This window comes from Cladophialophora yegresii, assembly GCF_000585515.1.
Source record: "Cladophialophora yegresii CBS 114405 chromosome Unknown aczIN-supercont1.3, whole genome shotgun sequence".
Classification (NCBI taxonomy): Eukaryota; Fungi; Ascomycota; class Eurotiomycetes; order Chaetothyriales; family Herpotrichiellaceae; genus Cladophialophora; species Cladophialophora yegresii.
In genome coordinates, this window is record NW_006913047.1 from 1,660,945 (window position 1) to 1,688,457 (window position 27,513).

Here is a 27,513-nt window from a genome sequence, read left to right on the forward strand (position 1 = left end):
GTGTGGAAGCCTGCTACACACCTGCAACGGCGGTCATCTGTTGCGTTGTTGGTTTCTGTTTCCAAACGCAGCCGCATTTGTACGGTGTATCCAAGCGAGAATCCTGCCTGCAATGGAAGTGTTCAGGTGATACGGAGTATGCCTTTAGCTCACCTCCGGGACTCCGCACGTTCATCGCACTATGGATGATCGCACTCGTACGAGTCATGCCATGGTTTGAGGCGGGAGAAAATGCGTGGGAATCAACCGAAGAACAGCCTAAGTCACCACTGAGCAGGCGGTAAACAGCATCCGGAATGCGCATCTTGGCACAATTATGTATGCCGCCCACAACGGGCATCGTACAGCATCGTTCCCCACAGGAACCAAAGCTCAACGACACAAGATCCTGCTAACAGACGTCGATCTGAGATCTAACCGAAGTAGCCCGCTGCGTGAAATTTGACTGGCGAATCCAGGACTAAACCCTGCATGAAGGCGGTGCGGCGAGTAATTAAGGTTCCCCTCAATTTCAAGGCTGGAGCTGATGAAGGCCTCATGTCCCGTATGTGAGGCCCGAGGACAGTCGCTGATCCCCGCCACTCTTTGACGCGAAGACTCTTCACAGATGTGTGTGCGTGTGTGAGTGTGTGTGGCCTCTGGCTCTTGGACCATTTCTTTCTCCTGGGTACGTCTTATTGTGGTTGTTCTCCTTCGTGTAGGCTTGGGTGAAATTTTGAAATTTGAGTTGCGGGAGTTTATCGTCTTTCATTCTGCTGCCGGCCGTGAATTCATCCGGCCAGACCAGACATTCCAGACTCCAGAGTCGAAGGTCATGCCGGCACAACATGAACGAGCCGTCCCGCCACCGCGAGATGGTGATGATGCTTATCCTTACAAACAGCTCACGGTCTTGGGTATGTTGTTGTCCCGTCTATCAGATTATTCGCCCCGTTTCATCACCTTCCTGGGCCAAATTGCTGACCGTTGATCACCATGTATAGCATTATGTCGGCTGGCAGAGCCCATTGCCTTCTGCTCAATCACGGCCTACACGTTCGTGATGGTCGAGGACATCAAAGGCGAGGAAGATGCATCCTTCTACGCCGGTCTTCTGGTTTCAGCCTTCGCCATGGCTGAAGCCTGCACCGCGATGATTTGGGGCAGAATCTCAGATCGTTATGGCAGGAAGCCAATAGTACTCTTTGGCCTCGTGGGAGTCGCTCTTTCGAGCTTGATCTTCGGCTTCGCCAAGAGATATTGGGTGGCCTTGCTGGCGAGGGTAGTCGGTGGACTCCTGAACGGTAACGTTGCTGTTATGCAGACCATGGTGGCTGAGATGGTGAAGAGGCCGGAGCACGAGCGTAAGTCTTCTCATCCTATGATCCTGGTGGCCATTCAGATGCGGTTGTATGTATCAATGCGGACTACAACTGACATTCATGCATTCCAGCATCCGCATATGCAGTGCAGCCCTTCGTCTGGAGTCTGGGCTCAATCGCCGGTTCAGCACTGGGAGGTTTCCTGGCACAACCTGCGCGCTTCTACCCTGACGTGTTCTCCCCAGAGGGCATCTTCGGCCAATACCCCTACTTGCTGCCGAATCTGGTCTCGGTGGTCGTCATCGTCATCGCCATCATCCAAGGCGTCATATTCCTTGAAGAGACGAATCCGAGGTCACCTGCCCCAAGCCGAGTCCCAAGCTTTGCGCACATCCCACCGAGCGGTGTCGACGTTGCTAATGAGACGACGTCTTTGCTGCCACCAAGGCGGCGAAGGGCATCGGCAGTCAGTGCCTTTTCAAACGCCCCCGGTGGAGTGACTTACGTGGCGGAATCAATGCCCTTGCCCGTTGACCCGGCGTTCGATCTCCGGCGCGGCTCGTTGGCTTCTCTCGGCTCGCTTCGGCTTCATCACAAGTCAAGCACGGTGGCGCGGCCTGCCCTCCCCCGCGTTGAGACAGGGGTTGAAACTGGATTCGACTCCGCGGTGGTTGAGGATGACATGACTGAGCACACCATCAAGCCCGAAAAGATCAAAGCCTTCAACAAGGGCGTCATCATGTGGACCATCGCGCTGATATTTCAATCCTACCATTCCATGGGGTTCTATTCACTGCTGCCCATTTATCTCCTCGACGACGCACGGCGAGGCTCGCGCGAGCTTGATTTAAAAGGCGGCCTCGGCATGACCTTGCACGATGTCGGAGCCTATCTCGCCACCGGCAGCCTTATGTCGCTGTTTTTCCAAGGCGTGGTCTTCACCTTCTTCGTCGCGAGATTGGGCGTCTGGAAGGCTGTGCTGTCAGTCACAATCCTGAGCCCCTTCATCTACCTCATTGTGCCGTTTCTCTCCCTGTTGCCCAACCCGGGGGCTGGCGTCTACGGCATCCTCGCCTTGACGAGTTTCACCGGTGTGGTTTCATTCCCAGCATTCTTGATCCTGCTGAAGAACGCGACTCCCTCGCCATCGGTGTTGGGCGAAGTGAACGGGCTCGCAATGTCAGCCTGCTCAGCCGCCCGGACAGTGGCGCCACCGCTCGTTGGCATCTTCTACAGCAGCTTTGGCTCGGCAGGCGCGTGGTGGAGCTGCGCAGTCGTGGCCATGGCGGCCATCTTTCAGTTCCTGCTGGCCCCGAGGCCGAAGGACGACGAGGAGGAAATCTTGCGGAAGGCCGAGACGCCGGCGGTGGACCTCCCGCCGACGGCTGAGGCACATGTACAATAAGTAGTAAGATGAGCATGGAGAGGCGTTGCCGGTTTTGCAGGCCGTGTCCAAGGAGGCAAGGACCTGTGGGGCCGTGTCATTGTGGCTGCTTTCTGAGGAACAGACACACTCTCGAGAGGCAGAGTGGTGCTTGAGAATAACTCAGAGTGGTAAAGCGCTATAATCTCGCCGATAATCTACATACAGTACCAGTAATGTGTCTCAGAATCGCAAATTGTCCTCAGTGATTATCAAAGTCTCCCTATTCCATGCACTACTTTGCTGGAAATCGCATTCATGCCATGTCGCTACACCGAACCTCAGCGAGCTAGCCAATCTTTCCAGTTGGTCTCGGGTGAATGACAACAACTGCGCTGACATGAAAATGAATGGCCACATCCTCGTCGTCGCTTTGCGCCACTGTTTCTGCAATGATCCCGCCTAAGATCCACCGTAGAAGCGGCTCCGCGTAGAACTGCATATCGAGTCTGTATGCTCCGTCTCCAAAATCCACAAGGCTCAAGATTCGCGGGCCCAAATTTCGCAGCCCGCACCGCAACCACCGGCCGCCTACCCTCCGTTGATTCAGTCTAGAGCGTTTGTTTTTGGGTGTCCTTGGTTCTTATTGTTCTTGTCAAGATGGCAGCATTCGGGGGTCAAACCCCCACGATCATCGTGCTGAAAGAAGGTCAGTCATTGCACCCAACTTCCGCAAGAATATTGTCCTGCAAAGACTCCTGCGGAGATTCTTGACAACCGATTGAGTCATCTAACTTGCCTGACCAGGGACCGACGCCTCACAGGGAAAGGGTCAAATTCTGTCAAACATCTCCGCCTGCCTCGCCGTCCAATCTACGATTAAATCCACGCTGGGCCCCTACGGCGGGGATCTGTTACTCGTCGACCAAGGTGGGAAGCAGACGATCACGAACGACGGTGCCACCGTCATGCGACTACTGGACATTGTACACCCCGCGGCGCGCATCCTCACGGACATCGCTAGGTCGCAGGACGCCGAGGTCGGCGATGGTACGACTTCGGTGGTTGTCCTTGCTGGGGAGATTCTCAAGGAGGTCAAAGAATTGGTCGAGCAGGGCGTGAGTACCCAGACGATTGTGAAGGGGCTGAGGCGCTCGAGCCAGATGGCAATCAACAAGATCAAGGAGATTGCCGTGAATGTGGATGACACCAAGGACAAGAGGGAGACGCTACGGAAGTTGGCGGCCACGGCGATGAGCAGCAAGCTGATTCATCGCAATGCCGGGTTTTTCACCAAGAGTATGTTCTTCCCCCCAAACCATTTCTTTCGGGTGGGGTATGGTCAGGATTGAACTAATTGTGACGAATGTAGTGGTTGTCGACGCAGTCCTCTCGCTCGACCAAGAAGACCTGAATGAGAAACTCATCGGAATCAAGAAGATCACGGGCGGTGCGCTGGAAGATTCGCTATTCGTCGATGGGGTAGCGTTCAAAAAGACGTTCTCCTACGCTGGATTCGAGCAACAGCCAAAGTCGTTCAAAAATCCCAAGATCGTCTGTCTAAACGTGGAACTGGAGTTAAAGGCAGAGAAAGACAACGCAGAGGTGCGGATCGACCAGGTATCCGAATACCAAGCGATTGTGGATGCGGAGTGGCAGATCATCTATGACAAGATGGAGGCACTGTACAAGACGGGCGCCAAAGTGGTGCTCAGCAAACTGCCCATTGGCGATTTGGCGACACAGTACTTTGCAGACCGGGACATTTTCTGCGCTGGTCGTGTGTCAAGCGATGACCTGGAAAGGGTATGCCAGGCCACCGGTGCAGTCACGCAGAGCACATGCAGCGACATTCTCCCTCAACATCTCGGGACGTGTGGGCTGTTTGAAGAGCGGCAGATTGGTGGCGAGCGGTATAACCTGTTCAGTCAATGCCCCGAAGCGAAAACCTGCACCTTGGTGCTGAGAGGTGGCGCCGAACAGTTCATTGCCGAAGTTGAGCGATCATTACACGACGCCATCATGATTGTCAAGCGCGCACTGACGAACCACACCATTGTGGCCGGTGGTGGCGCCATCGAAATGGAGGTTTCAGGGTACCTCCACCGGTATGCTGATAAGAATGTCCCACACAAGCAGCAGGCCGTCGTGAAAGCTTTCGCAAAGGCTCTCGAGGTCATACCACGCCAATTATGCGACAATGCCGGTTTCGACGCGACAGACATCCTCAATCGTCTGCGGGTGGAGCATCGAAAGGGACACATCTGGGCGGGCGTCGACTTTGATCACGAAGGTGTGCGGAACAACATGGATGCGTTCGTGTGGGAACCGGCGCTTGTAAAGGTCAACGCCATCTCTGCGGCCGTCGAGGCGGCGTGTCTGATCCTGAGTGTCGACGAGACGATCAAGAACGAGGAGAGTCAAGGTCCGCAGGCGCCGCCCAGGGGCTTGCCTCCAGGTGCCGCTCAGCGGGCCTTGAGGGGCAGAGGAAGGGGAATGCCCAGACGGTGAAGAAGATAGTATGAAACGATATTGCCCGCAGCGGGCATACAAACGTTCTCGGAGAACAGTCTGCGGCCCAGGCTATGAATACCCATAACGCCTCAGAATGTGATGAATGACACCATGGCTAGCCGGGTCGGAGTAAAGATGGAGAGAGAAGACAGTGTCGAAACCGGACGGGGCGATCTGTCAAGTCGATGAATGAGTGGTGTCACCATGGCTGTGTCTGAAGAGCTCTGGCTATCGGAAGGATATCCTGTGGCAGACGTCTGTGGACGTGCGAACCCGGATCACCCTACGAAAGAGTCAAGGCTGGCGAGGGAGAGCGTTCGCAGTCAATCCTGCTTCTCCTGGTGGAGAGCAGAGCCTACAAAAGGTATTGCTGAAATTGCCACAACGACGGGTCGGTCGAGGAGAGCCTTAAGCCCCCGCGCGTCCCGCGACCTTCGCAGAAAAATAGATCCAGCCCAAAGGCTGCCCGTGACTCAAAGATTCAGCCTCATAGGTGTGCAATATCCTATGCGAGCGACAGTGAGCCAAGGACCCCTTGCCAGTACTGTATAGTCAGCCATCCGGCACCGGAGAGCGTTCCCGCAATGCCGCTTGTGTCCACGTGCCCGCCGTGATAAGCCACCTGCAGGGGGTGAATATGTCCTTTTGTCCACCGCGTCGTATCGGCAGCCACAGAATTGGAGCTCTGGTCCGGCGCCACAGGAGTCAGGACATACGTGTGTCCTTGGGTTAGCGTGTGGACGGTACAGCGTCCCGAAATCGACACGAAGGTCAGACGAGGATTGAATGCCACGAGATCCGGGGTCAATTCCCTACAGTTCTGACTGGCTGAGCACTTCCCAGGCGGGATCTTTGAGCAATCGTGCCTGTGCGGGGTTGGCAGATTACGGCGATCTCCTGCATACTTGTCGAAGCTATCAGAGGTCAAAGGTCTGTCTCGAATAGGCATACCGTTGTGACAAGCAGCCGCAGACACTGCCGACGACTGCCAGGACACTGAAGTGGCTGCTGCGGAGTGATCGGTCAAGGCTGTAGCTTCCCAATCTGGTGGCGCGTAACAGCTCTTTGCGGTTCACCAACTGCTGTTTAAGGGTAGGTGCAAGCGGTTGGAGCTCGATTGGGCCAGACGCTGGTGTGGCAGATACGGGAGCCCGATGATTGATGGACGTTGTAGGACAGCTGGTGTCCCGCACTTCAGCCCTGGAGCGCGGAACCAATGGAGCGGGAATGTTCTTGAAAGGTGTGGCGGAGCCGTTCTTGAAGTACCAGTAGCCGTTTCAGCATGGGATCCAGACACGTGCAAATCGCTGATGCTCACTTTGTGATGGATCTGGTGGTTAGTGACACCACAGATAATCCTGAAGCAAAGCAAGGAATGCCACGTGGATCCAGGGTGACGAGATAGAGCTACGTCCCTGTAAAGACACGCTGCCGCGCGCAGCAGCGCCCTGGCTCGGGTCAGATAGTATCCGTGATGAATGCTGTGTCCAGTTCAATTTTTGTGTAATTGCTGCTGAACCTGACGAACGAAGCGTGTTGCCAGATGGAGTATCGCTGGAACGCCAGTGCTCGGCCAGCATCGTCATCGTGGGCTGATGAGCGCAGGACAAGCTTGCAGCAGCACAAACAGCAACATTTGAAGGACGGCTACACAGCACGTACAGTACTGTGTATGTCGACAAATCTATTTAGGCGAACGGTTTCTCGATCAGGCGCTGGATCCGGCCGGGCCATTGCTTCATTCGACCAAGACGTAATGGGCAAGCGACAGGGCAGAGACCCTTGGGAAAGCAGGTGCCAAATCCCCCGGCTACGCGAGGAGATGTAAGACAGATGCGCGAATCAGAGGCGATGCCTGATCTGATCACGAAGCTAAAGCGCCGGAGGAAAAGCCTGAGCCAGCGCATTCGTCAGCTCTTCCTGCAGCTTCTGGTGCTTGCGCGTTTGTCGTCGGTCGAGAACAAGAGACCAAGAAGTCAGTCGGGCTTCAAGAGTTACAACTGCAGCATTTCAGGTCGTCGCTGCCACTGCCTCATTCCACCTTCGCCCGTCGTACAACGTAGAACATATCACTCTTGTCTTCCCTATATCTTTGTCGTCGCGCCAGCGACACAGGTTAAGATTCTCGCTAAGCACGTCAACTGCATTTCTCCACCTCGGATAGACGTGGATAGGCTCCCAGACCCTTGTTTTTCTGGCCCCGAAACAACAGCCCCGACCCTGGCGCGGCCCAACTTGTTCTCGACTTCAACCTGTTGACTTACGAATCACCTCCACACACTTTCCTCCGTGCAACTGAAAATATCCCCTTCGGACACTGCGGGAATCACCCGGCGCTTGAGACTTGCTTGGGTCGTGCACATCATCCGGGCAGCGCGGTTGCGATCGTTTGTGCCCTTCCACCGGCTTTGGTGCAAGGGAAGAAGAACAGCTTATAAGGATGTCGTACTATCCTGGTCAAGGGTATGGCGGCGCGCAGGTGAGCAAGCAAACAGACATGGAATGAGAGCGCCATGTTAACAGCAGCCAGCAACACAGTGGCTATGGCTATCCGCCCGCGAACTCGCCGCAGCCCTATCCTCCCCAAGGATACAACCCACCGTCCTACAATCAACAATCCTATAATCAACCGGGCTACGCACCACAAGGAGGCTGGCAACCGCCTCCGCAGAACGTTGCACCCTACGGATATGTAAGATAGACTGTTACTCGGCAGGATGCCACTCGTGTGAGCACAGGCTAACAGACATTTCAGAACAACCCTCCCCCTCCATCCCAAGGCGGCTACGGCCAATGGAACTCGCCGCCGCCACAACCGAATGGCTACCCAGGCCCGCGACCGGGAATGCCAGCGTACAACAACAGCCATGGATATGGCTCCCAGAACCCTCCCCCACCTCCTACAGCACCTCAGCAGTTTGGCCACGGCGCGCCCGCCGGTTATGCCTTCCAATACTCCAACTGTACTGGGAAGCGCAAGGCCTTGTTGATCGGCATCAACTATTTTGGTCAGAGAGGGCAACTTCGGGGCTGCATCAACGACGTGAAAAACATGTCAACCTATTTGAACCAAAACTTTGGATATGCAAGAGAAGACATGGTTATCTTGACGGACGATCAGCAGAACCCCATGTCACAGCCCACAAAGGCCAACATTCTCCGAGCCATGCACTGGCTGGTCAAGGATGCGCAACCCAATGACTCCCTATTCTTCCACTACAGTGGTCATGGTGGGCAGACGCCGGATCTAGACGGAGACGAAGAAGACGGCTATGACGAAGTCATCTACCCGGTCGATTTCCGGTCGGCCGGCCACATTGTAGACGACGAGATGCACCGGATCATGGTCAAGCCTCTGAAGCCCGGAGTGAGACTGACAGCCATCTTCGACTCTTGCCACTCCGGATCCGCCCTCGACTTGCCGTACATCTACTCCACCCAAGGAGTACTCAAGGAGCCCAACTTGGCAAAGGAGGCTGGCCAAGGTTTGCTGTCTATTGTGTCGTCTTATGCCCGAGGCGATTTGAGCGGCATGGCGTCATCGGCAATGGGACTGTTCAAGAAAGTGGGTGGAAACTCCACATACGAACGGAACAAGCAGACGAAGACAAGCCCCGCCGATGTGATAATGTGGTCGGGCAGCAAAGACGCACAGACCAGCCAAGATGCCAATATCGGAGGAGAAGCAACCGGGGCAATGAGCTGGGCCTTCGTGACCGCCCTGAAGAAGAACCCGCATCAGAGCTACGTGCAACTTCTAAACAGCATTCGGGACGAGTTGGCCTCGAAATATACGCAGAAGCCGCAGCTGAGTTGTTCGCACCCGTTGAGTAAGTTTTCTGTCGCCTTGCTATTGGGTTCTCACGCTAATCCGATTCTTTACAGACACTGATCTGCTGTACGTGATGTGAGGACGTCATGAGAAGATGATAGTGATACCCAAGGAGAGCTTGACACCAACACTTTGAGAGACGCTGTATTTCTGTGGCTTAATGCCTTTTGGGGGATGTACAGCTGAACGGACTGGTCCTATAGCGGAGCACCTGCGCAGCCGGGGTGTTAAGTAGGATAACGGAGGAAAAGCACCCGTTCAACGTTCCGTCTCCCTTCCTCGCCACGATCAGTGATATGTAAATGTCGTAGTCGTACGCAGTCACAACTCAGACAAGAACTCTGTCCTAGCCTACGGCGCACCATCTCACGCGCCCGGCGAAACCTGGTTGCCTGACACAGTACGTGATGACGCAGGTGCCACGTGATCCATGCCCTACGGTGTGCTAGCGAAGGTGTTAGGGGCCGTTAGTGGTGGTCGGTGGCAGTGATTGGTGGTCTCGAGGACTTATTCCGCCTGTGTCTGCTAACTGGCAAATGCAGGAGCCAAGTCAACTGCGCCGCCATCATGTGGTATACACAGTCCTGCTCTGCCTATCCATGCAATTGCCGTTGCTCTCCACTGTCTCTGTTGGTTCACGTACCGGACATCATGTTACGCAGTGACCTTCGTCCGCCGCGATGAAGCCCGATGTCCCTCCATCCTACGAAAGCGCCGTCAGTCGTGAAGCATGGACCATCATCGCGCCCTGGATCTCCTCCCGTGATCTGTGTGCTGCCTGCCTAGTCTGTCAGAAATGGTACGCGATCTTCGTGCCATTTCTTTGGGGCGACCCTGCTTCGCACTTTGGCATTGAGAACGACGCCGTCTATGTCGCCCTGACCCGGTTTAAGCGTATCCTGCGCAAAGCGAGGTTGACCGTGAGGAACCTCACACATACCTTGCATCTTCCTCCAGCTCTGAGCGAGATCTACGGCGGTCCCAACCCGAGCTGGTTGCGCGACGTTCTCGAATACCTTCCCAACCTCCAAAGCCTGATTGTGACGAAGTTACCTTTCTTCGACCATCACAGTCTCAACGCGTTGCGAACCACAAGCGCGGGAAGAAGACTGTCAAGTGAAGATGTGGAGAGATTGCCAGCGTTCGGGCTGAAGTTGCTGTTGGCGTCTAGCGAACCGAATACTACGTCTTCTTCGCTGGCAGGCGCTTTACCACGATTCGCCAGTCTGGTCTACCTGGATTTGTCATATACCTCACCCGCTCGAGACGCCGCAGTTCTAGCAGCCCTTTCGTATCTGCAAGACCTTCAGGTGCTCAAGTTACGTGGTGTCGGCCTTAAAGATGGAGAGGCTGAGGTGCTGGCCAATGCAATCGGCATACGTGTAAGGCTGTTGGATCTGAGCGACAATCTTCTGACTGATATGGCCGTGCGATCGTTGATGCAAGCGTGCTTTTTGCCTTCAGATGTCACACAACGAGGCACCTTGAATGTCGAGGACTGGCCTGTAGGCATGGCGCCCGGCCCCGATTTCTTCAGCCTGGATACTCTACGGAGTGAAGAGCTCGATCACGAGCTCCTCAAGCAGCTGACGAAACCACTTACCGGCAGGCTAGCATTCGAGGACATCCCGCATCGCGGTCTAACTCATCTCTACATTTCTGGCAATCGTCTCTCTGTCGAAGGTCTATCAAGTCTACTAAAGTCGGAAAGGCTCCATATCCTGGACGGCGGTTCGGTCGACACCGTCAAAACCATTGCACGGACCCAGTCCCTTGCTTCGCCTACAGGCTACATCGACGAAGTACGATTCCCAGGCGCCGAGAAATTGATTCCTGTGCTTGCTCGTTCAGCCAGCAAGAATCTAACATACCTTCGCGTCGATCATGCATTGATCACAGCAAAGCTTGACGCACCACATGAGGTCGTCAAGCCGAAAGCAGCTTCTGTCGAGCTTGCTGGGTCTGAGCCACTGGCAGCGGAGCTACCCCCCGAAGCCAGGCGGCTGGCCGAAGCGCCGGCGCCCGCCCATTATGCCGTAGAGCTTCCGGCTAATGAGGAGATCTTTGAGCTGGATGCCACCCCTGCCCAGCCCAGGGTTGAACTGGTAGGTGATCTGATATACTTTGCCCTCAGCCCGCCGGTTGGAGACAAACCCGAAGTCGCAAGTCCGGCCACCGAAACACAGAGTCCTATTCGTGGGGAAGGACCCTATGCACCGGAGGTAATAGTGAACGACAAGTCCCGTGGAGATGGAGAATACGATGATCGCGGAACAGTGGTTGAATCCGAGATCTCCGATGAGACAGGCACTCACAGTACCACGAGATCGATCCTGTCGCCGGTATCCCCACTATCGTCACATCCCAACAACATGACATTCCAGCCGCTGGTCGCTCCGCCTCTGCCCAATAATAAACCGCCACCAACTTCTGTTCCACAGAGGACGAACGGGACAGTGTTATCTCCGAAGACGTCAAATGAGACAGCGTCAACCCCGAAGACGTCCCGCCCCCTACCCCCACCACCCCAAAGTCTATCGCCGTCCATACCAGCGGCCGCTTTGCAGCACCGTCAAGCACGAATAGAGGCCTTGTTAGCCAAAAGGCCTCCTGGACTGTCCTCCAGAGGTGTACGAGTGAACTCAAAGATCACTGTTCAAAACCTAACATTTTTACATCCTGCCGTGCTTCCCAACCTGCGAACCCTAGTCCTGACGAACGTGCCCACCACGGTCCCCAAATCGTCGCCGGTTGTGTTTGCGCTCAAGTCTTTCATATCTGCTTGTGCTGACGAAGCTGCACTCGCTCGTCTCCTCGCGCGGACGGACTACTCCCTTCCACCTGGTCCGGCTCGACACGTTGCCGAGCTTGAACAGGCCCGGTCACTCTTTGCGCTTAGGACGATCGTACTCGAGATGGAGCAGCCGGTCTCCAAGGATGCCGTCGTCCAGCGCGGGTGGCAGCACACTCGCCAGCGCATCAGCATGAGCAAATCATCGACTGGGGACCGGGATAGTGAGAATCTATGGTCGGCCGCCGAGAACGACTTCAGCTTCTTTGGGGAGGAAGGCGAAGAGCAAGACGAGTGTGGAATCTATCAACATGACCCAGAAAAGTACTTCCCAACTGCACATTTCGACGACAAGATCCTGCTAGGCCCGGAAGACAACCCACCGGAAAGCGGCTCCAACAGTCCCCACGGCAGCTTTCACGGGCAGGGGACGCTGTCGCCCTTCTCGATGAATTACTCGAACGCGACGCTGAGAAGCCCAAGGCATCTGCCACTGGGACGAAACAGGCGAAGTTCGAACGAATCTCAGCGTTCCGGCGTCCCTAGAAATGTGCTAGCCGAGATCCAGGGTAGTCCAGTCTCGCCGAAATTCATAAACGGCCAGTATCGACCGCGGTCGCGGGATTCCATCCCTGTGCCGACATCGAATCCCATGGAGCGAAAGGAGGAAGAAGCGACAGTGGATGTCATCGCCGAAGTGGCGGCGTGGAGGAAAGAGAGGAAGAAAGCCTACGAGGAAGAGTTGGCGCGGTATAGAATGAGCCGTGCAGGTCACGGGCGTTCCAACAGTAGCTCCGCCCCAAGAGGCTACGGATACGGGTTTGACCACGGTGCAGGGCCGGGGTCGTTGTCATACGCGAATGGAAATGGGAGTGCTGCTTCAGCACATAATCCTGCGACTCAAATACCAGCAGCAGCAGCAGGTGATGTTAATGACATTGATATGCGATACGTCGAGGGCCATTGGAAGGGCGAGATCAAGGTCATCCGCAACGCGATACCCAAGGGTCGGACCGGCGTTGTGGACATGTACGGCAACTATTTTGAGAAGGGTTATTTGTACCCTTGACACGAAGCATAGAGACCTTTACACGAAGCCTTGAGATATTAGCACGAAGCATGGAGATGTTAGCACAAAGCGTTGAGATGTTAGCACGAAGCATTGAGATACCAACATGAAACATTGAGATGTTAACACGAAGCATTCAAGATATGGGCTTCCTCCTCTGGTTGGTTGTCTTTGTTCTTGCAGGCCTACTGTATACGGCGAAGAGACGATTCACCACAAGGTACTTGGCACTTGCGATACCTGTTATATCATGATTCTGGCGTATAACGAAGACCACAGTATCACTTCCCGTGCTTGCTCCCGCTGCCTGTTCCCTGCTGCAGGCCATCTTACATGGACTCGGCTGCCGGAAGGGGTTTTTATCTCCCATCAACGGATCCTGGGGTAGCTAATTAATTAGTACACTCTGCGAAATCTGTCGTAAGAAAGAGGATTTGCCATTCTTGCCAACTCTCCCCGGGGCATGGGCGGCGTTGACCCCTCTGGCAGCTCCGCCAGTCTGTCGGCGAGTCGAGGTCCTGATCATCCGAATTTGATTTGACGGGCGTGCGGAATGGCTGGCTGGCTGGCTGGCTGGCTGTTTGTTGTTGTGGCATGTCATGTCATGTCATGTCAATCTAATCTGTGCGCTCTGCTCTGCTCTGCCTGAGGCAGCAAACCGTGCCACCACCGCCCGGTCCAGCCTACTTCCTGGTCGAACCTCTCACTTACTTGATCGCAAAGAATGGAGACGAATATATGAGAGCGAAACTGCTCAGACTGGTCGACAGCGCCAATGTTCCGGGTCGGCCCTTTGGGCACTACAGCTTAATTACAGGGCTATCGTCAGCAGCACGGCTACGTTGAACTTCCGTCGCCAGCCCAAAGTAAGTGATGACCGAAGCACAGTCAGGTTGCCAGGCCGTGGTCCAAGAGCGTGACGACGCGTGATGCCCACGTTTCTTTGGCCGACAAGTCAACGATTCCTCGAGACCCGACTGGGAAAGAAGAGAAGTCGGTCGCTATGCCCCACATGCTTGTTTGATCGACATGTCAACGATTCCTCGAGATCCGGCTAACAGGAGGAGATGTCGGTCGTCGCGTCTTATGCCCTTGGTTGATTGACGGGCTGATATGTAGAAAACACACTCTTGAGACCCGGACTGGAAAGAAGAGATGGCGGTCAAAGATGCTTCGGCTAGACACTGCCGCACGTCCAAAGGTCTCAATGCCATTCATTCACACTCACCTCGATTCATTTCATTGCAGCCCCCACTATCCTGTCTCATCTCATCGGCCGAGTCTCAGTGTATCGCACAGCGACGCCAACCTACAGTGTTACAATACAAGCACCTATGACCTCAGTACTGCTTCGCCGCGAAATGCTCATACCGCCCAGCCAACCTCGCCCGCCACTCCCGGCCCCAGATGATCAAGGGAACACAGGTCAGCGCCACAGCGACGCTCAGACACCCCAGCAACACAAACATGTCGTAAACGCCCATTCCCGCCATCCAGGGCGTCACGGCAAACACCAGGCCCGTGGAGATGATGTTGCGCACGAAGACCACGCCGGTGAGGGCGTCGCCGAGGACCTAGACGCGAAGGTCGTTAGCGCCGCGTTAGAAAATTTGGATCAACTCCATTGCATTCAGATATGGTTCGGCAGGGTAAGGCAGGGCAAGGCAGTGCATGATAGCGCAAGGCAGTGCATGATAGCGCAAGGCAGTGCATGATAGCCCAAGATAGGGCAGGGCAAGGCAAGGTAGGGCAAGATAGGGCAAGGTAGGGCAAGGTAGGGCACTCGACTCCGTCCTCCACCCTCCGTACTCCGTGCTGCGCACTCCGTTACTCCGTGACTCACATATTGATAACAATCCTGACAATACGTCAAACTTATATCGCCGCACCCGCCGATGGCCGCGCCGATGAATCCCGCGCCCACGGCGTTGATCGGCCAGCTCATGCCCCGCGAGATGGTCAGGCCGTACATGAACAGTCCCACGGGCATGCACGCGCCGGGGATCAGAAACAGCCACAGCCGCGTCTCGGGCTCGTAGATGCCGCCTCGGCGTTTCGCGACTTGGAGGATGAAGTAGTCGTTGAGGGGTCCGCCGAAGAGGGAGCCGAGGATCGCGCCGATAGCTGGGCGTATGTATCCATGTTAGCTGATGACTTTGATATGTACAATATAAGCGGGAGCAGATCCCCAATCTCATATCGCTGGGTCGCACTCACCAGGCGGCAGATTCATATTCCCCACGCCGATCGGCGTAAAGTTGTACGGCGGAAACGGGTACAACGTCGCCTGCGTGACAGCCAGGATCGCCAACATGGCAATCAAAAACCCATACTGCAGCGCCGTGAACATGACGGCCGGAAACGTCACGAGGATCTGAAACGGCTGGACAAAGTGCATCCACAGGGACCGCTGCGCAGACGTCACCTGCTTGTCGAGAGACCAGAGGGCGTGCCGTTGCCGGTACGACTTGAGCGGGATCGAGTGGTCGATCTCCACCACGCGGCGGCGTTCGGTGTTTTGCGCGGCCTCGGTCGCATCGACTGAAATGGAGCCTAGCCGTGTAGTGGTGGGAGTTTTGGTGGTGCTGTGGACTTTGGCGAGCATGTCGCCGTGGCCGTCGCCGTGGCCTCCTTGATCAATCGCCATGTCACGACCGTCCGTCACCAGAGGGGTGTATTTAGTTTCTTCGAGGAAGAAGAACATGACCACCGCCACGATGGCCATGAAGATGGTGCAGTACCAGAAGACCCATCTCCAGTTCTGCGAGACGGCCACATACCCTGCTGCGACAGGGCCGAGGTAGTTCCCGACGATGACGATGGCCAGATAAATCCCGTTCATGGTCCCGCGTTGGTGGACGAAGAAGAGGTCGGAGACCTAAGTCGCGCGCAATCAGTTCCGGGGTCGACTGTACAGACGCCACGGGATAGACGGAACCTACCGTGACTTGAAAGACCGCCTCGTTGACCGCGCCAGCAAGTCCCGAAATGACGTTCGCCCCAATCATATCGCCGACCGTGTGCATCTTCGCCTGCCAGATCGCCGCGGCCAGCATGATGAGCGCGGTGGCGAGATAGACGGGCCGGCGTCCAACGCGCAGCGCGATTGGCACGAAGATGATACACCCGACTGACAGGGCGGCCATATTCGTCGCGTACCCGTCGTTTAGCACGGCGTAGCTCATGCCGAGCTCGGTGTTGAAGTCCTGCCATAGCGGGACGGCGACGCAGAGACTGAGTACGTAGAAGGAGTGTCAGCGATCCAGCCAGGCGGAGATGTAGCGTAAGGCTTAACCGAGGGGAGGTTGAGGGAGAGTCCTGAAACGAATAGACTCGCACCCAGACCCATACTCAGACTACACGTATGTACTCACATCGCAAAGACCATGAGCGCGTAGAAACACAGAATCGTCATCTGTAGCGACTTGCGGAATGGCGACCAGTTCTGTTGATCGAGGGACTTGGGGTTAGCATGTTGCTCTGCATATTGATGGACTGGACTGGACACGAAGAAAGGAGTGAAGTGCCACTCTGGTTTCGTGGACAGGGACATCGTCATATCGAACGTACCAAAGGCTGGTTGGGGTCCGCATTCGGCTGAGGCGCAAGAAGAATCTTCTGCCCGGTTTTATCCTCAATCCTTTGCGTCCCGGGCGGGAGTCTGTCGTATGCCATTGTGACTTTGGTATTGATCTAGCCGTGCGTGACGACGGTATATTGGTGAAGGAGGGACTCGAAGGTCCGAAAGAGTGCGTTGTACAAATCACAACGCGAAATCCGCCGAATACAGTATACCGTGTATATCAAGCACAGAAGCGATCAATCAATCAGTCAGTCCATGATAGCTAGAGCTCTGCTCAGGAAAGGAACGACCTTTTTGTAGCTCTGGTGACTTGTCGCGACCCGGCCGTACACCATGATGCACCGATGAGGCAGGGTCGAGCCGTTATCATTGAAGTGCTGAAATGCTAGAGAGCTTGTTTAGTCTTTGCCACCATCCACTCACTTAGCGGCCTAGTTATCTGTCTGGTGGCAGCTAGGGCAGCCTAGGCCAGAAGATCGCGTGGTCGGCAACCCGTTGTGCGAGAGGGAACGCGGAGAAGGAAGACCGACGAGAGGCCATATCCGCAGGTCTGGCGCGGAAGGCCGATGCAGCGGCGCCGAATCATATCGATATGCGCAATCCAGCGGCACGTGGTCGCTAGTTGCTGCCTCGAACGATGCAGTCAAATGGACAAGGCCGCTTCTCATGCTCCAGCATCTCGAACGACCGGGATGAGCTGGCTGGAGTTGCCTAATCTGGTGGTTTACAACCACCTTCCTCGTCCGCCTCGTCGTCAGATTCGAACGCATGCTTGCAGTCACGTCAGGCTTCTGAACCTGGACGCATGATACCTTCACTCTCATGATTGTCGCCCATATCATTCCTGTTGCCGCAGTTCCTTATCAATCTAGCAAGCCGAGAAAACGGGCGAGTGCGCTTTCCGGGCTCATCTTCTCTAAACGATCTTGCGTGCAACGGAACTCGTGCCTTGGAAACCAGTCGAGAACCTGCTCCTCGCGGCCCGCCACCATACATGCAAGGGCTTTGCCCGCAAGCCAGCAATGGACCATGCCGTATCCGTCCCAGCCAGCGGCGATCCATTCACCACCATCCTGGGAATGGCATTCTTCTCGCCCGGACATGAAGCTGCGGACACGGTCGACCAGGGGGAGTCCATCTCCTGTGAAGCCCATGATGCCGGTCCATTTCTTGTCTATCTGGACACCTGTGCCGTGGACAAACGCTTTGCGTGCCACGGTCTCGAGGTGCACAAGGCACTGAGCACTCAACTGGCTGTCATCAGTATTGCCGAGATCCTCGTCCTTTTCTGGACCACCTTGGAAGAAGCCGCCACCGAGATAGAGCGAACCGTCATCGCCCGGGGATTGCGTGATATAGTCGAATCCTTTCGCCCACATCGTGCTCCACGACCTGGAGCCGCCCAGTCGTGGAAAGTCCTGAGGCACCGACTGGACTGTCATCTGACCCCTCAGTGGCCAGAGTCTTCCTCTCAAATAGGGAAGCAGGTGAGCAGCGTGCCCGTTCGTACAGTGAATGACTTGCTTCGTGGATATGGTGCCTCTGCTTGTGACTACTTCATATGGGTGGCTGGAAGATTGGCTCCGACGTATTTCTGTTACGGGGGTGTGAGTCTCGAGCGTCAGCTGTCCGCTCTCGAGTAATTTCGACATCACCACGCCTAGAAATCGATATGGCCACGCAGCCCCAGCAGGGCCTTTTATGCATCCGTAGGCAGTGGCAATGCCGAGATTCTGACTTAGATCAGCAAGCGAGCACAAGCCATGCAGTGGCCCAAGGCTGATCGCACCTTCAATTCCACTTCTCCTTCGTGGATAGTCCACCGCTCGCGCTCCTCAGGAAAGTCCTCAAGCCAGGCCTCCAGCTTGAGCTTGGCCGCTTGCCACGCTTCCAGATCAAAGATGGCGCTCACCCCTTCCACGCGGCGCACCAAGCCCACCTCGCCCGCGTCGCCCAATGCTGCCGCCTCATTGACAAGAGCATCCAGATGTGCTAACCGGAATTTCGTGATCTTCATTGCACTTTCTTTCCCCATCGCGTTTTTGAGGGCGTAGTAGTCTGCCCATGGAACAGCCTTGATGTGTCCCCCATTACGACCCGTGGCTCCTGATATCGCCGAGCGAGCTTCAAGCATGGTGATCTTCGACGAGGCTAGGAGCCTGAGCAGATGCTGTGCTATGCTGATACCCGTGATGCCTGAGCCAATGATGACGACATCGGTCTCCTTGGGAAGAGTCTCTGACTGCTGGTCTGCAAATTCGTGGCGGGGTACTTGCCAGAATGACTCGGTCGGACTTTCAACTGGAGTTCCTGGATCACGATCAAGCCTCGAGGCTAACTTGTGCAGCATTGCACTACCCCCAGAGTCGCCCATGTCAGATCCTATCAGGCTGAGACCAGATATAGGAGTGGCCAGGTAGCTCCAAAGGCAGGTCGATGTCCACGCGACTATTGCCAGCCAGAAAGTAGTTATATCGAGGGATTCTCAAGTGATGGACTCGAGAAGTCAGAGCCGCCGCGTACGGTATTTCGGATCAAAGTGCAAGCGGCAGCGGTCTTCTGTGTAGATTTTGGATTTCTTTTGCGGTGGCAGCCGGGAAATCCAGTGCCGGACATGAGCATGTATTTTCTTGCCAGCGGCAGAAGGACTCTCCACCAGAGAGCGAGCAAATCCGGGGGCGATGCCAATCATGGCGCATAGACTTGCGATTGGCGCGCCAAAGCTGCAGGGCGCAACGAGATGTGATTGGGTTACCGGACCTGTGCCGCTGTGCGGACAACAGCGATGGGAATTAGGTCTTTCCAACAGACTGCTCATGCGGTATAGAACCAGCCAAGGCCTTATCAGCCAATGAACGCAAGTCTTGCATAACCATCTCGTTGCCGAAAGGCGGGATAGGTACCGTCCTCCGTTCGCAAACCCGAAATATAACGACGGCACGTGAATAATTCACCGCAGTGCTTCTCTTCGCTCGTTCTGGCACACCAAATACTCGAGAGGCGCTCACTGGCAATACTCGCCTGTTAAAACAAATAGCCACCATGGGGAGCTTGGGTCCTGACACTGGAGCAAGCGACAGCCTGACAGACTGGAAGACAAAGGTCGCACACAAGCAAAAGCAATGCCGCGATGCTATTCCGAGCGAATGGCAAGTGCACCCCAAGGTGTTGGAGCTCCTCGATTTGCCGCTCGAGAAGAAACCCAACCGACTCATCGACCTTGACGTGGTCAGGAAGACGGGCATCCTGTCCGACCGTGAACTTGCGATTACCGAGAATTATACCGTGCAAGAGTTGCTGGCAGAACTTGCTTCGGGCCAATTCACCTCTGTCGAGGTCACGACAGCGTTCTCAAAGAGGGCAGCGATTGCTCAGCAGCTGATCTCCTGTCTTACAGAGACATTCTTCGATCAAGCCCTCGAGAGAGCGAGGTATCTTGATCAGCGAAGAAGCGAGGGCAAGCTGGTTGGGCCTTTGCATGGGCTTCCAATCAGTCTCAAGGACTCGTTCCAGGTTGCTGGCACTGAGGCCTCAATCGGATTCGTATCATTCCTGGGGAAGAAGTCCACCGAGAATTCGCCAATTGTCGACATCTTGCTAAGCCTCGGGGCTGTACTATATGTGAAGACCAACATTCCAATGACGCTGATGACGGCGGACTCCCACAACAACATCTTTGGTCGAACGCTAAATCCTCTCAACACAGCGCTGAGCGCTGGAGGGTCGAGTGGAGGTGAAGGAGCACTAGTCGCGTTCCGAGGCTCTCCTCTCGGCGTAGGGACGGACGTCGCTGGATCGGTGCGCATCCCGGCACTATGTTGCGGCACATATGGATTCAAGCCAACGTCCTCCCGGATTCCGTATGGGGGCCAAGCAAACCCTGGATTACCGGGGTGGAAACCCATAACTGCATGCGCTGGACCACTTGCGAATGATTTTGAGGCAATGGAGATTTTCACCAAGGCAGTCATTGGCTCCGTTCCTGGAGCCTTGGACTCGACTGCGATAGACGTGCCCTGGCGGCAATTGGACCCGATCGCTATGTCCAAGCTGCGAGTCGGAGCTCTGGCTGAAGATCCCTCCTACCCGTTACACCCACCAGTCAAGCGAGCACTTGATGAAGCAATCAAGAGAGTCCAGGCGGATGGTCACGAAGTGATTCAGCTGAGCGCCGAACAAGGGCATGTCGCTGACGCCACCGAGGTCGCTGCCTTACTCTTCACCCTCGAGACAGAAACTCCCGTTGGAAACATCAAAGCGAGCGGCGAGCCTCCTGTCCCTTCAGTCGCGGCGCAGCACCAGCCGGCCAACCGCGGTGAGAGGAGGTTCGTGCCGGAGATCAGCAAGCTTGGTAAACTGCAGCAATACGCAGCTTTGACAGTCAAACGTCAAGAATTGTCTGAGGATTGGCGAAAGTTATGGTCAGACTTGAGATTGGACGCGGTCCTTGGGCCTCCAGCGCAGAACACGGCAGTGCCACATGACACATACGGCTGGCCTCCTTACACTGCTCACCTCAATTTACTCGACGTGGGTCTCGGCCATAGGGTCGTTGGAAAGGCAAGTGCTGACATTGACAGTATCCGGCCTGTGTCATTCCCTTCTCCAAAACTTCGAAGCAGCTCGACCGCGCGCCATTCACAGTGCAGCCACATCAGGCTGGCCCTGCTTGTCAGTGACCCATCCCTCACGCCGACAACCTGCTAACAGGATGTGCCAGATGACCCGGAAGTGCAGGATGGGGCGCCATGCTCCATCCAGGTTTTCACAAGCCGTATGCGTGACGAGGAGTGCCTGAGGGTGGCTCGAATCATTGACAGATGCTTAAAAGCATGAGTGCGGGCAAAAGCGTCTTCTATCTCCATCTCTGGAATTGCCTGCGGGAAAGGCGACTCCAAGGCCATTTTTGGAAAGCAGTGCCTGGAGTCCGTCATATACCACTTCTACGCCGCGAAGTTGAGACCCAGTTGTAGGTGTCCGCGCAATGATACTGGGCAGCTTCCAGACCTTTTCGAGGGCGCCCAAGGTTCTCTGCACATAGCCTGAATATGAGACATTCCAGATCTGCTGGAGTCTTTCCCGGATAAGACGTCGCATCTGCCCACGGTGGACCTCAAGCTCATCGCCACATTGTACAGCTTCTGAACCGGTTGTTGCACATGCTGCACAGCCCAAGATTAACAGAGGCCAGCAAATGAATTGTCCGCAAGACACAGTCGTATCGAACAGTTCCAGCAAGGCCATTCCCTTCACAAGCAAAGTCTGGATTTGGAGTGACGTAGAAGTGGTTCCCTTGGGATTAACGACCTTGGCCACAAATATTCTGGCGGCGAGGAAGTAGAGCTTCGCCGCAAGCTCGGTGTTATGAGAAGCGGCGGTCCCATGAGCGTCCCAGGCCGTATTTGCATCGCTGCGGACAATAGGGTAGCTATCTTGGATGCGGTCTAGTTCGATCAAGTAGTGGAAAGCGTGCCCGTGGTGCTCATCCCCAGGAGCCGGGAGTTGGCGGCTCAGCAAGGTGACCTGGAAGATTAGGACGAATAAAGCGGGCGGTGTCCTACCGAGCACGGGTAAGATTGGTCGCTGGCCGTGGACATCTCTCGCTTCACGTTCATGTCCCTCGATGTATTTGCGGACCGTTGCTGACGGGAAGGCGTCCCAGATAGCATCAATGTCTTTCTCCAGAATCAGTCTGGTGGAGAGGTGATATAAGGTCGCGTCGAGTAGACTCAAGTGCAGGATCGACAGCGACTTGATGTCGAGGCGAGACGAAGCAGCAAACTGGGCCTCCAGTATCTGCGCTATGGCTTGAAAGTGCGTCAAGCCCGCATTGAAGGGCGACGAATAGAAATCCTAGCTGAAGTCAGCAATAGAACAATCTCGAATATGATGGGAGGACCTCCCTCAAAGACAGCGAGGAACAAAGAGGTCGCAAGACAGGGATCCCGACGAAGAGTTGCAGGTCCCGATGGCAGGAGAGACTGTCGTAGCCCCCGAATGGCACTCTGGGAGTAGAGCACGGCGTCCTCTTTGGTGATCAAGGAAGAGAATGAGGCGTGGAGCGCGGCGGGTGCAAGGGCGGCATGCACGACCCATGGCTTGTCGTAGCCGACAACGAAGACGAAGGACAAGTCTCGAAACTTGGCTCGAGATTCTGGTGACGTTATCACGTTCATGTACTTGGTCGCACAATAGTGGAACACGTTCCAGTCGCGCTCCGTTCTCAGTCCCTCGGGTCGGATGCTCAATGAGGCTGTCAGAGGTAAAAGCACGGGCGGATTCGCCCCTACACCGGATACAGCTTGCGCCCTTACTCGGACAAGGTCAGTCGCCGCGGGCGGTGCTGACTCCCGGTAGACACAAGGGAGATGGAGCCGTTCACAAGTTGCACATACCGGTCGGTTCTCGGGGCATTTCTTGCGGCGCTTGAGGCACGTTTGACAGCCGGTCTTGACGCGCAAACGAGGCGGCGGACGCGGCGGACGCGTCGGCCGGGGAGCCTGCTTCACGTCCATGTTCGCGTGTGCATGATCAGGAAGGGTAGTCGCAGCATTTCCAGCGATGGGAGAAGCCAGTGGAGGACTTAGTAATCGAGAGATGGAGGAATGTCAAAGTCTGACGCGGGCATATGGCACCTGCATTTGTGGCGCATTCACGCGCATCGAGGGGGAGCGGTTCGTCAGACTTGTCTCTTGCAGCCCTGACAACAGAACGGAGTGAGAGATGAAGCAGCACGTCAGCTGGACGACTTCAAGTCAATCTCCTATGCATGTCACTTCATCGATTGAGGTCAAGCCGTTCGCGTTTCCACCATGTTATCCACAGCTTCGCATCTTTGATCTATCACTGGCGGGCCTTTTTATGTATCCAAGCACCGGGGGTAGTTGTCAAAAGCATGCACCCCGTCCTGACCGTAACCTCCCAACTCCGCACTCCTCGTTGCCAGTTCTAGCAATTGCTAACAGGAGTCAGTAGTCCTGCTTTATTGTCGTCGTGTTCACATGATGGTGACATCGACCTTACTCCACAGACACCAAACGCCAGTACCCAATTTACTGCTCCAGCTTGAATCGTGCTTGATTCCCAGGCTCGATGTAGTCCATGGGCAAGACATGCTGCATTGGCTGCATATCATTCAGTCCAGGACCTGGCCCGCTACCATCGTCCATCACGTGATCGTGTGCCATTAGTTGCTGATCGGCACCAGGGATGAAGTGATGCTCTGGTGGTCGGTCAAAGTCATTGGGTTCATGGTGTGGCGGGAGATGCGGCGTGTTTGCGAACGACGACAATCCAGTTGGGTCGTACGCATGGCCGTTCGGATCATAGGCTCCAGCCAGCTGTGCCTGTATTTGTTCCATGATCTGCGGGTCAATTGCCATTTCGTCGTACGGATCCAGGTGAGGATCATGGTCTGCCACTAGGTGGTCATGATCACTAGACAGGTCCATAGGCTGCTGTATGGCTGCGAAATCGTGCTCTGACATGTGACTGGCCGGGAGATCTCGAGCGTCCTGTGGCAAGCGCTGCAGGTCTGGTGGCGGTGGCGGCGGAGGCGCTGGTGCTGGTGCTTGGACTTGGGGCAGATTGGGCGGCGCTTCATCAATCGTCTTGCTTCGGCCAGGCCGGTTCTCCGACCGCAAAATCGGGGGCTTGTTCACGTCTTTGCATTCCGGGCAATTCTTGATGACGTGGCTGACGGTTTCTTTGATCCGGATCCAATGATATTTGGTCGCGATGATGGCCGTTGTCTTGTTGATCCCGGCGTGCGACTGGAGATGAATCCGCTTGGCTATCTCGTACTGTGCGTTCGAGTCGGAGATGACCTCCTTGTCCTTCAAAAAGAGCTTCTCGGCGCCACCGTCCTCACCCGGCACCAGTTTGTAGTGGGTGGCCGCGCTTCGAAGACGACTTTTCTCGGAACGATCCGCCCCCTGAGGGTACAGTAAATGTCTCAGGTAGTAGCGTATTTTATCGAAGCGTTCTTCCGAGACGTCACTCTCGCCCTCAGATTTGAGGTCTCTGCCATATATGATGGCATCAACGGGTTCGTCCGAGGATTTCAAGTGGCCACACCCAGGGACTCGACCAATGCGCTTGAAACCGAGCGAGTCCCAAATCTTTGTAGAAGCCGTATTGGATTCGTAAACCAGGTTGAAGACCGAATAGGTGTATCCCTGGTGACTATCAGCTTTCTCTGCTTCAGGCTGTCTCCATCGACGCCAAACCTACCAACCCGGGTGCCCAATCCAGGTAGCATTGGCCCATAGACTTTCCGACGCCCTTGTTGCGAGCCGCAGGCGTTACCAGAAACCCACCGTTGCAAACATGGCTGCTTCGACCAGGGTAGTTTGGCTTGATGTAGAAGCTCCCCAGGCATTTCTTGTTCCAGTCAACGCCGTTCGTATCCATCTCCGCCACTGCCTCGATTCCCCCAATATCACCGAGGACCATCACAGCGCCAAAGTTCCCAAACCAATACGGGCCGAAGGTCTCCAGTGGCAATGGATCGATCATTGGATACGTGTCGCCGCCTTCGATTTCCTTATTGAGCTGCTCCGAGAGGTATGCGAGAAGCCTCTTGGGCACGGCATCTGGGGAGAAGAACGGTACCAGGGTTGCAACGGTGACACGATCCCGAAGGGTGACAGGCCTTGGGAATATCGACGATGGTATTTGCGGGTTATCTGAGGTGGGATATGGCTCTTGTCCCGAGGCCCGATAGATCACGGGCGCTTCGGGATCCTCCAGTAGAGCCGGCATCGTTAACCATCAGGCGCAAAAGTGGTAGAGCAGGCCAATTAGCAGGTCGCAACTGGTTCTCATAAACAAGCCAAAGTCAGGCAGCGGACTTCACTGCATACACCCGGGCGTGAAGTGAAGAAGAGAGAAAACTCGGGACGACGTTCGGAGCGCTTCGCCCCATTTAGACGCCAACTCACATCACGTGATCTGCTTGGCAGGCACGGTGACGCGAGGCTTGGCACTGATTACATAACGACCCATGCTGCTGGTTACCACCACTCGCACCCAGGTGCCTACCTAGGTAGCATATACACAGTAGGTGGTAGAGGTTGGGTGTTTCTGGTGCTTCCATGGCCGTACAGGTTGAACAACCAAGCAAACAAAGCAGTGGAATTCAGATCCAAGTGATGCTGGGGAGGCGGTAGCCCTGCCAAAGGATTGGAATTACACACTACATATTACGGACTGGACAACGGCCCTTGTGTACCTATGTTCTGTTTTCCGAGGCGACCAAGGTGTACCCCGACAGTGCGTAAAAAGCCACGTACTCGAGCTGTGATCTCATTTCCGCGGAAGTGCCCACCAAGTTGAAGCGGCCATGCCCATTACGTTGACGGAAGTTGATAGGCCTGTGGTGAAATGAATGTGCTGTTAGGACCCGACTCCGGGTTGTGTAGCTCGGCTAGGGCCACCCTTGATCCAAGGTATAAGCAAAATCAGGGCGAGGCGTCGTTCTAGGTTTGGATCCTCGGGGGGATGCCGATGCTATGCCTGGCGAGAGGCAGTAACCAGCTCCGGACTTGATTGCCGTGGTGAGGCTTCTCAGGATGGGGACTTCTTGGTGACCTCCACATTCTTGAGATATCTGCTCGGCGGAACAGGGATGAACTGCGATGGAGACCTTGTGTATCCGCTTGATTATCATAACACCATTGGATCCTTCACTTCATGAATTCTTTCATACTCCAACGTTTCGAGCCTGACATGTGGGCAGGAACCCCGACATACATTTGGCTGTCTTCGTTCGTGATTGGCGGAAGGGCTGATAGTTCTGAATCTTCGTAACGATGTTCCCTTGGAGGTGAACCCGGGTTGTGGTAGGAACGCCCACTTACGGGCGGAGAACCGCTCCCAACTGCCGTAGTATTCGTGGAATAGGCATTCGTTTTATCACTAGTGTGTGCGGACGAAGCGGCGTGAGGGCCAGTGGTCTCGTAAGGGCGTCCGGCCTGGAATGTGTCCTTTTCGTCGACAGAGTCTTCATCAGGCGTGACTCTCGAGATATTGTTGCGACGACGCGTACAACGCTGGCCCAGAAAGAAGGATAGAACAACCAAAAGAATAACTAGCAGGGCAACGGCAATGCCAATTCCGGCCTTGGCACCGGTAGAAAGGCCCCCATTATGAGACGACGGGGTCGATGTAGATGACGGATTGTTGTCACCAATTGTGGATGCACTGGACGCATTCCTCGATGTAGTCGCGGCCAAAGAAGGAGTAGTAGAAGCTGTAAGGCTAGTGGTGTGGTAGGATGATGAGGTCGTCGACACTGGCTCCGAAGCAATCGGTGCAGTCGACCCAGCTATTGCTGAGGTAGATATAGCTGTCTCAGATATGCTAGGGACAGCTGCTGTTGTTTGATCTGGACCATAGATTGTTGAATAGCCAACAGTACTGACAACAATTTGACTCGTTGTAAAAGAGATGGTCGAAACGATAGTGCTAGTGACAGAGCCGGCAACGACTGCCGCAGAAGTTATAGTTGTCGCGGTGCCATCGATCGTTGTTGTAACGATCGTCACTTGGTTCGGCGCGGCATCGGTTGCAGGCACGACAGAATAGACCGTGACGAATGAGGGCAGGACTGTTGGCACCGTTGCTGTCACCAGGATCGGTTCAGTCGCAATGGGAACTGAAGACTGTGCATCGGCGAAGGCAAGGCAGACAGCCACAGCCAAAGCCCAGAATCCACGGCGCTGGCACATCGTGCCACGGCACTGAAGACGACGAGCAAGGCGAGATCTGTGTTGGAAATGGATGGAAGGTGGTCCAAGTCATGGAGTTATGGGGGGCCGTGTCAAGTCATGGAGTTATGGGGGGGCGTGTCAAGTCATGGAGTTATGGGGGGGCGTGTCAAACCTGGTCAGGTGCTGCCTCGGGAGATATGCGAGCGCCTTGTCGAGAAGTTCATGTCTCTCGAGCGCAAATCCGATGTCATCTCCCCTATGCGGATTCTGTGGCTTTGTACTAAACGCGCCGAGAGTCAGGGTCACCACAGCTCTTGAGCCAGCGTGGACCATGGTTCGTGGAAGGCT

At 55.3% G+C, this 27,513-nt stretch overlaps 10 protein-coding genes across 10 annotated transcripts; 5 read left to right on the forward strand and 5 right to left on the reverse strand.

Moving 5' to 3' along the window:
* Positions 1–814: 814 nt before the first annotated feature.
* On the forward strand, positions 815–2,706 carry A1O7_04314 (uncharacterized protein; the record flags this gene model as incomplete). The annotated part of the gene is made up of 3 exons (XM_007758325.1): positions 815–896; positions 984–1,343; positions 1,433–2,706. 3 exons carry the CDS (start codon positions 815–817, stop codon positions 2,704–2,706), a joined length of 1,716 nt encoding a protein of 571 aa, XP_007756515.1.
* A 618-nt stretch (positions 2,707–3,324) lies between these two features.
* On the forward strand, positions 3,325–5,175 carry A1O7_04315 (T-complex protein 1 subunit eta; the record flags this gene model as incomplete). The annotated part of the gene is made up of 3 exons (XM_007758326.1): positions 3,325–3,373; positions 3,472–3,963; positions 4,037–5,175. 3 exons carry the CDS (start codon positions 3,325–3,327, stop codon positions 5,173–5,175), a joined length of 1,680 nt encoding a protein of 559 aa, XP_007756516.1.
* A 2,443-nt stretch (positions 5,176–7,618) lies between these two features.
* Positions 7,619–9,070, forward strand: A1O7_04316 (metacaspase-1A; the record flags this gene model as incomplete). The annotated part of the gene is made up of 3 exons (XM_007758327.1): positions 7,619–7,657; positions 7,709–7,870; positions 7,934–9,070. 3 exons carry the CDS (start codon positions 7,619–7,621, stop codon positions 9,068–9,070), a joined length of 1,338 nt encoding a protein of 445 aa, XP_007756517.1.
* Positions 9,071–9,690: 620 nt separating this feature from the next.
* Positions 9,691–12,870, forward strand: A1O7_04317 (uncharacterized protein; the record flags this gene model as incomplete). The annotated part of the gene is made up of 1 exon (XM_007758328.1): positions 9,691–12,870. One exon carries the CDS (start codon positions 9,691–9,693, stop codon positions 12,868–12,870), a length of 3,180 nt encoding a protein of 1,059 aa, XP_007756518.1.
* A 1,340-nt stretch (positions 12,871–14,210) lies between these two features.
* Positions 14,211–16,545, reverse strand: A1O7_04318 (uncharacterized protein; the record flags this gene model as incomplete). The annotated part of the gene is made up of 6 exons (XM_007758329.1): positions 14,211–14,444; positions 14,714–14,994; positions 15,088–15,748; positions 15,813–16,104; positions 16,245–16,315; positions 16,441–16,545. The coding sequence occupies 6 exons, from the start codon at positions 16,543–16,545 to the stop codon at positions 14,211–14,213; spliced, it is 1,644 nt and encodes a 547-aa protein (XP_007756519.1).
* A 771-nt stretch (positions 16,546–17,316) lies between these two features.
* A1O7_04319 (uncharacterized protein) lies at positions 17,317–18,827 on the reverse strand (the record flags this gene model as incomplete). Its single annotated transcript, XM_007758330.1, has 2 exons — positions 17,317–18,186; positions 18,243–18,827. 2 exons carry the CDS (start codon positions 18,825–18,827, stop codon positions 17,317–17,319), a joined length of 1,455 nt encoding a protein of 484 aa, XP_007756520.1.
* Positions 18,828–19,495: 668 nt separating this feature from the next.
* A1O7_04320 (uncharacterized protein) lies at positions 19,496–21,132 on the forward strand (the record flags this gene model as incomplete). Its single annotated transcript, XM_007758331.1, has 2 exons — positions 19,496–20,983; positions 21,034–21,132. The coding sequence occupies 2 exons, from the start codon at positions 19,496–19,498 to the stop codon at positions 21,130–21,132; spliced, it is 1,587 nt and encodes a 528-aa protein (XP_007756521.1).
* Positions 21,133–21,277: 145 nt separating this feature from the next.
* Positions 21,278–22,968, reverse strand: A1O7_04321 (uncharacterized protein; the record flags this gene model as incomplete). Its single annotated transcript, XM_007758332.1, has 2 exons — positions 21,278–22,306; positions 22,366–22,968. 2 exons carry the CDS (start codon positions 22,966–22,968, stop codon positions 21,278–21,280), a joined length of 1,632 nt encoding a protein of 543 aa, XP_007756522.1.
* Positions 22,969–23,505: 537 nt separating this feature from the next.
* A1O7_04322 (acetyltransferase) lies at positions 23,506–25,216 on the reverse strand (the record flags this gene model as incomplete). Its single annotated transcript, XM_007758333.1, has 2 exons — positions 23,506–24,630; positions 24,686–25,216. The coding sequence occupies 2 exons, from the start codon at positions 25,214–25,216 to the stop codon at positions 23,506–23,508; spliced, it is 1,656 nt and encodes a 551-aa protein (XP_007756523.1).
* A 923-nt stretch (positions 25,217–26,139) lies between these two features.
* A1O7_04323 (uncharacterized protein) lies at positions 26,140–27,192 on the reverse strand (the record flags this gene model as incomplete). The annotated part of the gene is made up of 1 exon (XM_007758334.1): positions 26,140–27,192. Exon 1 carries the CDS (start codon positions 27,181–27,183, stop codon positions 26,140–26,142), a length of 1,044 nt encoding a protein of 347 aa, XP_007756524.1. The 5' UTR covers positions 27,184–27,192.
* Between the last annotated feature and the right edge of the window lie 321 nt (positions 27,193–27,513).